The sequence below is a fragment of the Caenorhabditis remanei genome, chromosome V (assembly GCF_010183535.1).
Source record: "Caenorhabditis remanei strain PX506 chromosome V, whole genome shotgun sequence".
Classification (NCBI taxonomy): Eukaryota; Metazoa; Nematoda; class Chromadorea; order Rhabditida; family Rhabditidae; genus Caenorhabditis; species Caenorhabditis remanei.
In genome coordinates, this window is record NC_071332.1 from 6,963,201 (window position 1) to 6,977,581 (window position 14,381).

General features: G+C 35.6%; 4 protein-coding genes across 4 annotated transcripts; 3 read left to right on the top strand and 1 right to left on the bottom strand.

The window, feature by feature from the left end:
* Window positions 1-3,055: 3,055 nt before the first annotated feature.
* Window positions 3,056-4,060, bottom strand: GCK72_017833 (uncharacterized protein; the record flags this gene model as incomplete). Its single annotated transcript, XM_053732276.1, has 6 exons — window positions 3,056-3,294; window positions 3,341-3,488; window positions 3,580-3,728; window positions 3,772-3,853; window positions 3,904-3,972; window positions 4,019-4,060. 6 exons carry the CDS (start codon window positions 4,058-4,060, stop codon window positions 3,056-3,058), a joined length of 729 nt encoding a protein of 242 aa, XP_053581189.1.
* Window positions 4,061-4,768: 708 nt separating this feature from the next.
* On the top strand, window positions 4,769-5,150 carry GCK72_017834 (uncharacterized protein; the record flags this gene model as incomplete). Its single annotated transcript, XM_003112416.2, has 2 exons — window positions 4,769-4,863; window positions 4,913-5,150. 2 exons carry the CDS (start codon window positions 4,769-4,771, stop codon window positions 5,148-5,150), a joined length of 333 nt encoding a protein of 110 aa, XP_003112464.2.
* Window positions 5,151-6,642: 1,492 nt separating this feature from the next.
* GCK72_017835 (uncharacterized protein) lies at window positions 6,643-8,059 on the top strand (the record flags this gene model as incomplete). The annotated part of the gene is made up of 8 exons (XM_003112583.2): window positions 6,643-6,772; window positions 6,899-6,977; window positions 7,027-7,155; window positions 7,239-7,372; window positions 7,423-7,527; window positions 7,578-7,777; window positions 7,829-7,974; window positions 8,020-8,059. 8 exons carry the CDS (start codon window positions 6,643-6,645, stop codon window positions 8,057-8,059), a joined length of 963 nt encoding a protein of 320 aa, XP_003112631.2.
* Window positions 8,060-10,258: 2,199 nt separating this feature from the next.
* GCK72_017836 (uncharacterized protein) lies at window positions 10,259-13,794 on the top strand (the record flags this gene model as incomplete). The annotated part of the gene is made up of 7 exons (XM_003112318.2): window positions 10,259-10,391; window positions 12,482-12,560; window positions 12,608-12,736; window positions 12,963-13,096; window positions 13,229-13,333; window positions 13,382-13,578; window positions 13,630-13,794. The coding sequence occupies 7 exons, from the start codon at window positions 10,259-10,261 to the stop codon at window positions 13,792-13,794; spliced, it is 942 nt and encodes a 313-aa protein (XP_003112366.2).
* Window positions 13,795-14,381: the final 587 nt, after the last annotated feature.

Below are 14,381 nucleotides of genomic sequence, written 5' to 3' on the forward strand. Positions count from 1 at the left end.
GTGAAATACTTACATTCTGGTTGTCAATAGGGAAGCTTTATGAAGAATGAGCAACCGGGAGTAGAAAAATCTTACGCCATTATTCATTGCATAGATTTATAATTTATTGATATGTTTTGAGCTTTTTTTGAAGGCTCTTACACATGTAAAAAAGTTGAGAAACGCGTTAACACAGTTATCGGAGAGGAGTACACGGGTGATGGACGAGAAAATGCACACAACATTTTAGACCACAGAATTGCGGGAGTTCAAAGATATATTTCCTCATTCTTTCCATTTTATAAATACTTAGTTTAAGCATTATGGATCTACCCACGAAGAAAATTTGCCTACCCACGAACGCAAAATAATGCATTTTTATGGCACAAAAATGCAAAAAATGCATTAAATTGCATTCGTGAATAGAATTAAATTGCATTAAATGGTACAAGTTTTCTTCGTGGGTAGATCCATTAATAAATGACAGTGAATTAAGGCATGCATTATTTATTCAAATTGAAAAAAAAAACTTAAAGAATATAAAACATTCTGAAGAGGTAAAATCAGTTTGTCGAAAATATATTTTCTTTTATTTTAAAATACAAACATAATAAAATTTTTCAAACACTTTATTGAGAAATCATCGAAAAATCTGCAAAACGGCGGATAACAACAACGTAGGCTACTGTACATTAACAACAGCCCATTTACATGTTTCAAATATTCAAAAGTATATTGTACGCATGTAAATTTAAATTTAAAGAAAGTTTGAGACACAATAAGTGTTCCTTCTGGCTAGCATGCTAGCACCCACAACACTATACTGCATTTCATCTCATCTGACAATCCAAATTTCAGGAAAGAGCAGAATCAGAAGATTCAAATTGAAAGACAATCAGAAATACAATAAGTGTTCCTTCTGGCTAGCATGCTAGCACCCACAACACTATACTGCATTTCATCTCATCTGACAATCCAAATTTCAGGAAAGAGCAGAATCAGAAGATTCAAATTGAAAGACAATCAGAAATACAATAAGTGTTCCTTCTGGCTAGCATGCTAGCACCCACAACACTATACTGCATTTCATCTCATCAAGCAATTTAAATTTCAAAATTGATTGAGTCAAATGTTAGAAAGCAATCTTTTTCGCAGATTTTTACCTTAGGTGTCGTTTGTGTCAGAAGCCAGTGGAAACGGGAAAGCAATCGTAGGGAGAGAACGAAGTCTATTGGTTAGTATGTAGACTAATCTAACTCGGCGACTTATCTTCTTATCATTATTTCCGACAATTCCACGAGTCTTGCGAATCCACGTGTGATGAGTCATCAGGTTTGCGAGGGAAGGAGGAGGTCACGTGAAAATAGCTTCCACGTGAAAATTCTTTCATATTTGAAAAGAACTGCTAAAAAGAAACGTGGACCGCACACTGACCCAAAATCAAATACTTTTTATATTCAAGCTCGCTTTATTGTCTCCTTTAACTAATGACTTTGGGAAGATAGGAAACCGGCCAGAAGGACGATACGCAGATGGAGTCAGCTATTCCTGTCTCTGGGAAACCTATCGATTGTGCAAAGGTTCTCCTTATTTACCAACGGTCATTCATTCGTATTTTCTGTTGCTATGAGTAACGGTGTTCGTTCATTCCCTCTTCTCTGTCTCCCAATCGATTGTCTGAAACATATTGTTCAACGCATGGAAGATATTGATAAGTGAGTTTTTCATAATCAGCATATTTCACTTTGCTTACTGTATAGTTTACTTCAAACAAGTTCTCTTATAGACACGTCTCGAAATAATAAATACTGATTCCTACAAAAGAAACATGAATTATAAAAACTATGTTTCCTTTACGTCTTGTGAAGCATAAATTCTTCCAGATTTGCAATCTCTCTGATATCGAAAAGAACCCTATCTCTGGTAACCTCGACAAACCTCTTGAAATGTTGGGAAATCGATATTTTTGTGAGACAAGCCGTTTCAATACGTATAGTCCTTCCTTCCCACAATATACTCATATGTTCTTTTGAAAACTATCAAGTTCAACTGGATAATCTTTCTCCTCGGAATATAAAAGCCAATGTGTTTCTGGGTCAAACGGAGAGGTTCATACACAACAAGCCCAGCTATAGATTTGAAGATTGGTTGAATCATGTTCTCGGAGTGTATGGACGCTGTGGAGTTCGGACTGTTATATTCGACAGATTGCTTCCCAATTTGTTTTCTTTCAAAAAAACGATCAAGTGTTTTTCGAAACTGGTGTTATCTGAAACCTACAGTAATACTCAAGTTCGGGAAATTTTGAAAACTTTACGGCCCGAAAAATTTTTATTACTTAGATTACCTACATTTGAAAATAAAAATGAAGGCTCTGAGTCCATTCATGAAGTATTCATGCAGAATTTCGATGAAATTATGTTGAGCAGATGGACAGATGTTACTTTAGACGATTTATTAGTAATGAACAGTAAGGAGATCAAGATAAAAAGTGACCGAGTTATTGATGAAAAGATCCTGAACAGATTTATCAAACATTGGATAGCTGGATCTAATAAACGAATGAAGTATCTGGCAATTGGGACTCAAAGTAATTTTCAATTCACAATTGATAAGGCTGCTGTTTTGAAAGGAATACGTCACGTATTAGTTCCAAAAGAATGTAGGAGGTACTTCAAAAATACTCCTTATATGATACATTTCACTGAAGGTGGTTACGATTTCAAAAGAAAAGATGGGACAACTGGAACGATTCTTTTTGACCATGTCAATTATTTTGAAATGTTTGTTTGGCCTTGACTATCGATCATTTGTTAACCAATATTTTTTTAATGTCGTCTTTTGACTTTTCTGTTTTTTTTTGTTTTTTGCTTCTAAAACATTTAATAAGATTTAATTTTTTTTAAATTTAATAAAGATTTTTCCCGCTCCTATTTTTCACAACACTAACTGACCCAAAATCAAATACTTTATTTCTGTCAGACGACAACAATTAATATAATTTACTCAATAATTTCAAAAATCTTCAAAACTTTTGTAGAAAATCAAAACCTTTAACAAAAAATACTAAATAAAGTTATGGATAATCGATATAAAATCCTTTCTGAAGTTGCTTCTCATCCTTGATTTCAGATGGTGCTGGTGCAGTGAAAGTGATATTCACATTCTTATCTCTGGATTCTGTTTCCACAGGCGTCAAGACTGGAGTTATCACATCTTTATTGCCGGTTTTCCCTTGAGTGTCCGGAGTACTGATTGAGTTGAAAAGCGCTTTCCAGACATCATTTACAATGACTGGAACCATCTTTTTCACTGCTGAAAATCAAACAAATAAGTATGTTTAAGCTTGTAACCAACTAACTCTTCATAACAGTCCCATCCTCTTCCTCTCCTTTCACAGAATCATTTTTCGGTGGTGACTGGGCGGCACATTCTCGAAGTGTAACGCACTTTCCTTCGGTATTCCTGGCTAGACCATTCTTACAAACACATCCTTTATTACATTGTTCCTGAAGTAATTCATCAATAATATATTATTTTTATTATTGGACACAACACAAAAAAGAGCACAGCAAACGGGGTGGTCTCACTCGGTTCTACCTGAACACTACGCTGTACTCTCGTGTCGTGAATCGTGAAAACTGTTGCGAATATTCGTCGTACCTTGCGGCATTTTGGGACAAGATTGTGACATGTTGGCTCACAATCCAGGCAGTTATAGATCTCGGTTTTTGAGCAGGCAAAGGTTTCTGAAACTGAACTTTTATAGATGATAGTGTCGTATCTACTCACCAGTTCGTTTGAATCCGGCTGGCAATTCATATCCAACACATTCTGGTCGATCGGTCTTCAAAAACTCATTTTGTTTAGCGACCTGTTCAAGAATAGCGTTACTACAATACAGATACTTACTTTTTTACCAACCCTCGCCCAGTATTCGCACCAATCAATTGAATTTGAGTTGAGAGGTGAAACATATGGTATAAGTAAGATCTACAAGGTTATTGGATTTTTGTAATCAATTGAATCTAGAACTAACCGAAACAAAAAAGAGCTGTGAGTGAGTGATGATATCAATCATGATTTCTATTCTATCAAATGACCTGAATCGAGCCGAAAAGGTGTGAATACGGGTTCTGTTTCAATTCGAAGTGCAAACTGACCTCAAACTGATTAGCGCGGACGGAGCATCCCACCCAAACAGACCAAAACGGGAGGTGCGAATGGAGCTCGAGGCGAAATAGTGAGGGAGAAAGAGAGATGAAGACAATTAATTCTTTCAAACAATGGAATCAGACTAACTGTGGATGATTTGGATGCAACGGGGGAAAAATGGAAAAGTGAAAGATGTACTAAAATAGAAGATGTGTTATGTGATAGGACTGATGTTTGGAAAAAGAATGGAAAATGAGATGTTGCAAGTAATAATATATTCTACGATATCGAGTCTTTTCAAAACAGAATATGAAATCAAAAGTGAAACTTCAAGATGAAAAATACAGTATCCAAATATACTGTAGGAAGAGGACATTCGGCACATCAACTCAAAATCCGAATTCAAAATTGCCGCCACCAGCTGGAAGCATATTCTTATGACTCATGCATATCGTTCATGGTTTTTTCTTTGTTTTGTTTATACAATAAATTTCGAAATATTTTGTTCTAGAAGTGTTTTCCCCGAAATAATTCATATTCTCACTATTATTGTGCCCCATGTTTAATCGATTCATTCACATTTTTACTAATTTTCAGACGTTTCTCTCCTATTTTCATATCTTCCGATTTCAGAATGAGCAATCCTGCTGCTCCGGATGTCCCGGACGATAAAGGCGAGGTCAATTCGAGTTCAACAGTGGCTCTTGTACCACCACCAAGAAAAAAGAGGTAATATTTGTTTTAACTATGAATATTTCACAGATACGAAAGTTTTCAGAATTCTGATTCCGGAACAGTCGTCCGCACCACCACCGCCACCACCGGCACAAGCTGATAGCTCGGAGGTGAAACCAGGTGCAGTTGGTCGTGTTCAATGTGGGTCCTGTGCTAGAGTTCAACGTCGTCCGAGACCATCCGTTCCACCGCCGGCACCACCAACTCCAGTCGCAGATTTGACTCCAACCGAAGGGTCTTTGTTCACCACTGCTTCTTCTTCTTCTGGACCGAAAATCTGATGATTTCAGGTTAAGGTCAATCACTTCTGTCAATTATGTGATGATAAATAAACGTTAACAAAAAATCATGTAGCTAGCAGAATGGAAAAATACTTCAAATAATTCATATATGAAATTATGTGAATCGGGAGTTCAGAAAGTTTTACTTTTTCTCAAGTTATCACATGTCTACATTTATCCGATTGTGATACGTGTCTATTTTGAATTGAACGGGTTTTAAAATCACATTTTTCCAAGAATATAAAGTCTTAACTTCAAAATATACGCACTTTCTGATTCACACGTCGTATATTATTTAGAAATCTCCGTCCTGTCAACGGTAATTCGAAACCAGACATGGCCATTTAGAAGAAGAACTTACCTTTTGAGAGGCAAAATGACAATTTCTTTAATAATTTCCTCAAGGGAATTCCCCAAAACACGTAATTTCAGAGATCTGTTATAAAAGATGGAGCCATGACGACTTCTGTCAGCATTCCAATATTCGAAAGTGGCATTTCCGTTCATTTCCTGTTCAGTGGTATTTCTGTCATTGAAAGGAGATGGAGTCAAATCAAAATTCTTTGAACTTTTGCTGAGTGGGGTCTCAAATTTAGTGCACTCACATCAGCAAAACGGGGCAACTAATTCTATAATCTGACAAGAAATAAATATGAAAGTGACATGAAGTCTTATAATTTATAGACTACATTGAAACAACTTTCCATTCCCACATATTTTTCAAAGGTGTTGTTGTTTTTCTCTCTGTAATTAAGGAACAATAGAAGACGGAGGTTTCATTAAATCCGACGTCATGAATTTAGAAATAAGGAGTGTCAATAGAAAATCTACTAGAGATAGAAAGAGATGCTCCAATATTTGTTTCCACCTTCTGAGTTTACGCATCGAAGTGAATTGAGTTTCAGTCTCAGTGATCCTATTTCTGCAAATATCTTCTCTCGTAATCAGACTTAGCCTCCGGAAATCAAGCATAATGTAACATCTTCTGAATCATCTTCCAGCGATTCTTGATTAGTTCTGAGAGCTTCGGACACCCAATTCCAGACAGAATACCCATTTTCGATGGGAGATTCTATGCAAATAGATCTTTAAATTCAAAGAACTTGTTACTAGTCATTAACTATATTTTTTTGAAAGAAGCCACGTGCGAAGAGTTCATTTGGAGCTTCTTTTTGAACAAGAGTTCTCTATTTTTCATTTCTAAAATTAGATTTGCTTGTTGTCATTATAGAATCCAGACATTGTTTCCATTAGTGCATATTCCAGAACGATTCCAATGAAACAACTTCAAGTGTATATTTTTCATTTCGACCGGCCCCCGGAAGTGGAATTATTAATTCGAAAACTTTCTTCTTTCTTATTTAAAAAATCTCAACATACTTTTTGTCACACATCTCGTAGCTCGTCATTTTTCCTCTTATTTGTCTTCTCTCCGTCTATTTTTTGTCGCTTCTGAGTTTATATCGAGGCTATGAATTTCCAGAAAGAGACGATGCCACTCTACTTTCGAATGCTTCCCTTTTTGCAAGCATACACTGTCATTGTCTGCTGTGTTGGATTGTTTGGAAATGTTAATTTAATTATTGCGACATGCAGATACAAATCTTTGAGGACCAAGTTGGGTGAGTTTGATCGGAAGATCTGGGATAGAACGGTGATTTTTAAGTGAAAAATCCTTTCCTTAGGCTTTTGTTTTAGAATTGTGTTTTAATCAATTCAGAATATATTGAAATGAATTCTTGTTCCAGGTTGTCTCTTAATGATCTCCACTATATCCCACACAATATGCTTGATATCTGAATTGATTTCAGTCAAACTAAAACTAAGGTAATCACCACCACTGTTCGATTTCTGATCCTTTAATTCTTCATTCCAGATTCACCCAAACACATCGCGACGAATGCTTTCGTTTCGTCGTTGTTTACATGTTTGCAGTTCTATTTCAATCCACTTTGTTTCTAATGATGGCCATTGATCTTCTGCTGGCGGTTGTGATGCCCATAAGGTAAGTCATTTGAATTTTAAATGTATTTTTCTGATTGAAAATAGATAAAGTCAGAAATCAAGCTACAAAATTTTCGATTTCAGACACAAATTATGGCAGCGAGGCCCTTATCTTTTGATCTTGTGCACACCTCCGATTATGTTCTCGTCCTTTGCAATTTTCGTTGAACAGCTTTATATAAACCACGAGAATCTTCTAATGTGTACTGTATCTCTTGGTGGGTGAATCTCAGCTGAAGCTTACTCTGAAATAACAAAAAAATTTCAGCCGCTCCTCGGAACGTCCGCTTCTGGGGAACTATTATTACATTTTCTACAGTTTTATTGGCAGTCGCACTGATACTTATAACTGCTGTTAAAGTTCATATCAATGGTAAGATTTCTTCAAAGTTTTGTATTTCAAATGTTTCTGAAATTTTCCAGAACAATCGTCGTCATCTCCATTCATCCGCCACTCCAGTAATGGTATGACCAAAAGACCAAGAAGCTCGGAAGTCAAACTACTCAAATCTCTCGCCACTCTAATATTCTTTTTTATCTGTTCATGGACCCTATCCGTCGTTTTATTCCACGTGGCAATGTATTTCGACAGCTCCATTGGCTACCAATTTCATAAATACACAGTAAGCTTCCATTCTGAACCTTGTAATTCTGAAAAACACAAACCCTTTCAGTTCATCCTCCAACTTCCAACATTTTGTCAAAACTTCTTCGTCACTGCATTGAGATCTCCTCGATATGCAAGAGCCTACATGGAGCAACTCTCATTTCTTCCATGTATCAAAGCGAGGAAGAGCATTCTGAAAGCGCGACAAAGTTCGTGAGTTAGGGAGGAAAACAAAAAAATAAAGAAGAGTGTTTTCAGGAACAACTGCTCAAAACCTAATCACATAGCCGAGTTGTGAATTTTGGATTTTAATAAATAAACATGATTGTAAAACACTTTGTTAAACGCTTATCGGTTACAAGGTATGCCTTTTTTTCATATCAGAAGATGGTGATTACTGGTTTTCTGATATATTGCTTCTCTAATTCGAAATTTGCTGTTGTATATAAATGCATTCTAAATAATTTCTTCAAATTCTCAGACATTTGACAAACTTTTTTGAAAAAAACCGGACATTCTACCTATGATTTACAGTACCTCTTTTCGCATGTTCTTATCAATTGAAAATTTTTTCCTTCAAAAATGTCTCAACCTGACCGAAATTCCAATCCATTGCCTCCCCATCTCCTCACATTCATAGAACCTCCAAGCTCTTGTTTCGTCTAGAATTTCAAAACCAATCGTTTGTCGTCAAAGATCTTTTTCTTCTTCTTTTTGCTTCCGTGCCAGTTGATTATTCCGCGCAAAATGAGTCTGAGCAAACATAAAAAATTGTCTTTTGAAAGGGAAACGTCAATGGTCCACGCCCCCTTGTCTTCTGGAGACAAGTTTTGATGATGCTATTTTGGTCTCGTCTGGAAAAAAGATGCGCTGAGTCAAAATTATACCCGGAATTTTTTCCCCAGATTTTCCTTTTTTTTCACAATAGAGGAAGATGAATACGAATTATTGAATTCAAAGATCTAGTTTCTCATATTCTTTGGCTTCCCAGTTTCCTTAAATTGTCAATCAAACTTCATTCTTCTTCGATTTCTATTATTCCTCGTTCTCATTTCCAGGTGTATGATAAATCTTTGAATTTTCAGAATTTTCAACTCGATACATATATAAAGTGAATCAGTTTCTTCTACTTTAAGATCACTTAGCAAGAGTCCTCCTCTTCTTTTTCTCATTTCATTTCCGTCAACTCCATCCAGATTGCTTTGATGATGCTCATTTTCTTCCTGCCCTTCACTTTCTGCACATTTGTGCTGTACTCTTTGTGTCTTCTAGAATGCAGCTTTTGTTCTCAAAGAGTCATTTAACTTTTTTGTGTCAAGGTCAAAAAGTTGTAACGTTTGAGTTTCATGGAAGCTTTTGAAGAGAGTTGAGAATATCTTGCCGAAAAAACGTTCCAATTTTTCTGAAAATGCGCACCGGATCTTGCAAAGCTTGCCCAACTGTTGCCCAACTCTTTCTTTGAATTCCACTACATCGTACCTGGACAACCACTCACAAAGATCAAACTCTAAAACTCAATTTCCCTTTAGGTACCCTCCGTAGTGTCTCATATAGTGAGAAAATCCTACACTGAGTTCTCTGAAAGTAACTCTGAAAGTCTCTGAAATTATACGTGAGATTTCTCAAATACAGAACGGTTGAATAACTATTCTTATACCTTCTAATGATATCTAATGAGCTCTTCGTCACAGTCGAAGTCTCCCCGTCCCATTATTTTTTTTCTGATCTCAAACTTGATTTTTGCTTTCTCTTAGCTGTAGCTTTGATATAGTTCTCCATCTGAAATTCTCTCATTGTTTTCCGACTTTCGGAGGATTTTCCGACACCTCTTCCCAGATTACAAGCATCAAAAATATCCATGAGCAGTCTAGACAAACAAAAAATAATGAAACTGAGAACATTCTTCTTCCCGGAATAATTCGGGGAAAGAGGACCGCCCGTATTGAATTGATTATTTCATTCAATGCATTATTTGAGTATCCATTCCACACTGGTAATCCCGTGGTACACAATCCGATTACAGGAATGAAATCTTGTCAGATTTTTTCCCACGCTATCCATATTTCCGTTTTCTCCTTCTCAGTTCTCATCTCCTCGGCTCGACTTATTTGCTCACAAGATTTTTAGAGCTCTCTCAAGAGATTTTCCCTAATCTTTTGACTTTCACGATTTTACATATTTTAATCTTTCAATAAGATGTTTCTGTGAGCATCGAACATCCGTTCTCCAATTATTTTTTCCCACATTTATTCTTGTTTTCTCTTTACTTTCTTTCCGTTTCTGTCGTCATTTTTTCTTCTTTTATTTTCATTCAATCCTTTATTTTCCTACTTTCCAAGACGTCTTCTTCTTCATCTTCTCCAAAGTTCATTATTTTATTTAAGTTATTCTGACATAACCAAGCCAATCAATGTCTCCAAATTAATACTATATAGTTCTCCCTATACGAATGACGTCTTCTGAATCCTTTCACATGATTCCTCTCACTTATTTTCAGATGTCAATCAATTACCAAGATCTGACACTTGCCCTCCAGATATACACTGTAGTATTATGCCTAATAGGTCTTTTTGGCAACATCAATTTGATTGTAGCCACGTGTCGTCACAAGTCTCTTCGTACTAAAATGGGTGAGTTTTCTCTTTTTTATTCAGTTTCAGAAGATGAAAAACGTGACAGAAGATCAAAAATATCAATTTCAACATCCTGAAACAGAAACCTTTCAGAGCTTAAGACGCACTCTCTGACTCGTTCGATCACCCGTAGGCACACGAAAAAAGTTGACCATCTCCGATTCGCCTATAATTTTAATCAAAGATAGTATCAAGTGTTCTCAGCAAATTGGGGTACTTTTTGGCCGGGTCCGTCACCTGGGTACCTAGGAAAATCAAAAAATCGATATTTTTCGAAAATTTTTCCTAAAGTAGTTAGGTATGAAATCTCAACGGGAAGTTATTGTAGACACTATTTTAAGCATTTTTTGTGTTCAGAAGAAAATTCCAGCTCAACACCTTCATTGTGAAAATTTTCAAAATATATGAAATTTTTGGGTTTTTTTCATAAAATCGTTTTTAACTCGGCAGTGACACGAGAAGACAGCGTTTTTTATTTAAAATTCGAAATCTACATAAAATTTGGTATTGGATCCATGTTGTCCCTACTGGTATCTCTATCCCCAAAGAACACTTTTTTGGGGAAGTATGTGAAAAAGTGCGATTTCAATTTTCGAGGCCTTCCGGTAAATCATTTTTGATGTTTCAAATTAATGGTTTTTTATAATTTTTAATTAAATCATGTCATTTTTTTTTCATTGCTGACACAATTTTAGATCATATCAGTAAAAAATTTCAGAAAAATTGAATTTTTTGATTTTTTGAAATTTTTTCCTGAACTGAATCATTCGAACTGAAATATTAAGGATAGCATTATAAAATTAAAAGAATATAATTGGAACATAATTTAACTTTATGAAACAACCAATTTCCACCATCGGATCATCTGTTACTTACGCTTTAATGATGAAATTCAGCGAAAGGTTCCACTTGTGAGGTTGGTGCTAAGGTTCTTCATACTTGCAACGTTATTTGGCAGATGACTGTGTTGAAAGTGACAGGAAAAGTAAGAAAACTACAAAAATTGATACAAAAAAAAAGATTTTCAAGAAAAAAATTGAAAATAATTTTTCTGATTTCCACAAAAAGACCAGTCCATTGAACACGTATGAGTCTTATTTTTTTCAAATTTTTCTTTGAAAATCTTGGTAAATTAATAAGTTTTTGTAGTTTTCTTACTTTTCCTGTCACTTTCAACACAGTCATCTGCCAAATAACGTTGCAAGTATGAAGAACCTTAGCACCAACCTCACAAGTGGAACCTTTCGCTGAATTTCATCATTAAAGCGTAAGTAACAGATGATCCGATGGTGGAAATTGGTTGTTTCATAAAGTTAAATTATGTTCCAATTATATTCTTTTAATTTTATAATGCTATCCTTAATATTTCAGTTCGAATGATTCAGTTCAGGAAAAAATTTCAAAAAATCAAAAAATTCAATTTTTCTGAAATTTTTTACTGATATGATCTAAAATTGTGTCAGCAATGAAAAAAAAATGACATGATTTAATTAAAAATTATAAAAAACCATTAATTTGAAACATCAAAAATGATTTACCGGAAGGCCTCGAAAATTGAAATCGCACTTTTTCACATACTTCCCCAAAAAAGTGTTCTTTGGGGATAGAGATACCAGTAGGGACAACATGGATCCAATACCAAATTTTATGTAGATTTCGAATTTTAAATAAAAAACGCTGTCTTCTCGTGTCACTGCCGAGTTAAAAACGATTTTATGAAAAAAACCCAAAAATTTCATATATTTTGAAAATTTTCACAATGAAGGTGTTGAGCTGGAATTTTCTTCTGAACACAAAAAATGCTTAAAATAGTGTCTACAATAACTTCCCGTTGAGATTTCATACCTAACTACTTTAGGAAAAATTTTCGAAAAATATCGATTTTTTGATTTTCCTAGGTACCCAGGTGACGGACCCGGCCAAAAAGTACCCCAATTTGCTGAGAACACTTGATACTATCTTTGATTAAAATTATAGGCGAATCGGAGATGGTCAACTTTTTTCGTGTGCCTATGGCCTGTTAACCGATGCTCGATCGACTCCGAGAGTGCGTCTTAAAAATCTAAATGACTTTTCATATTTTGCAGGATGTCTTATTATGATCTCCACCATTGCTCATACAATATGCTTAGTTTCAGAATTAGTTTGTGTCAAGTTAAAACTACGGTAAGCTCATCCACATGGAGTCTCCAAACTAGAATTTCTTATTCTAGATTCACACAAACCCATCGCGACGAATGCTTCCGTTCCGTCGTTGTTTACATGTTCGCCGTTCTTTTCCAGTCTACTCTATTTTTAATGATGGCAATTGATTTATTCCTGGCTGTAATTATGCCTATAAGGTGAGCACACTTCTCGAATTTATATTCTTCGTACTCTTGAACTTCAAGAGGTTTGTAAATAAAGAAAATGGGTTTTGAGTCTTGGTTCGCAATTATTGGAAAATGGAAGTAATGACGTTTTTCTTTCCTTCTGGAAGTAAGATTTCATACTTTTGTTTTTTGGGTCTAATGTAGTCTGGATCCGTGGGAATCCATCAATTGAACTGTTCAACGCCAATATTTTCAGACACAAATTATGGCGACGTGGTCCATACTTGCTCGTTCTTTGCATTCCTCCGTTGCTGTTTTCTTGTTTTGCTCTATTCATTGAAGAAATCTACATCAACCACGATGATCTGCTCATCTGCACCGTGACACTTGGTTAGTTGGATTCATTGAGCATCGAAACATGCTAGAGTGTTTTCGATGAAAATGGAGCTTTCAATGAGTGAGAGTCCTAAAATAGTATCAATGACACTTTATTTATAATATTTCAATCCTAATATGTTTCAGCTGCCCCTCCAACTGTTCGATTTTGGGGAACTCTAGTCACATTCTCTACTATCTTCCTGGCAGTCACTTTGATTTTTATTACAGCCTTCAAAGTGCATGCCAATGGTAAGTTCTAGATTCTTCAAAGTTAAAAGCTGAAATTTGTAATTTCAGAACGAGAATCGGCGCGACGAATCCTTCGACACTCCAACAGTGTAACCAGCAATACCAAATGTTCCGATGCCAAATTACTCAAATCGTTATCAACACTAATGTTCTTTTTCATTTGTTCCTGGAGCTTATCGATTCTGTTATCTCATGTTTCGTTGTATTTCGGAAAAACAGTTGCCTATGAAATACAAAAATATAATGTGAGTTTTTTTTTTAAACGAAAATCATTTGATTAAACGACGCTCTTTCAGATTCTCCTCTCCCTTCCCACATTCTGCCAAAACTTTTTCGTCACAGGTCTCAGGTCTCCACGATACGCTAAAGCTTATGCAGAGCAACTATCATTCCTTCCATTTGTCAGTCAACGAGTATCTCAATTCAGACAAAATTCATCTGTGAAATCTGCATTTGTCTGAAAATCTATAGTATTGCCAATCTTTTCATATTGTTTATGATCTCATATGTCTTTTGTGTTGTGATATGTTTTGTGATTGCTAAGATAAATGGGTTTTTTTCGAGCGCAACATTGTGTACGTGTGTTCCCTAATCTAAACTGTCCACATAAGAGCCGACCGTGGTTCTCTAGGCACGGTTTTCTCACCAGTCATAGCTGGTCACTACTACATCTTCAATATCTAGATTGTGCAAACACTTCTTGCCAATTGAGATTCATTCCCATAAAACTTAGACCATTGTGACATCACACACTCTCTCTCTTCTTGTTTCTAGACTCATATTCTGCAAGTATCAAATTCCACTAAGAATGTTGCGTAATCACTGAAACATGTACAGTCTTGATAAGAAATATTCAACTGAAATGTCACAAAATGTTTGAAAAAGAGAAGAGTGAGAATAGTATTGAATAACCTGGTGAGTGGAATAAAATAAACAATTTCGTTGTTTTGAATCGAGAGGAATGATGGATCTCTAGTGGCTGTTTCCTTTTGATTCATCTCATTTTCTGTCTGTCATTATGCAGTTTCCTCTAATATGGAAATAGTTT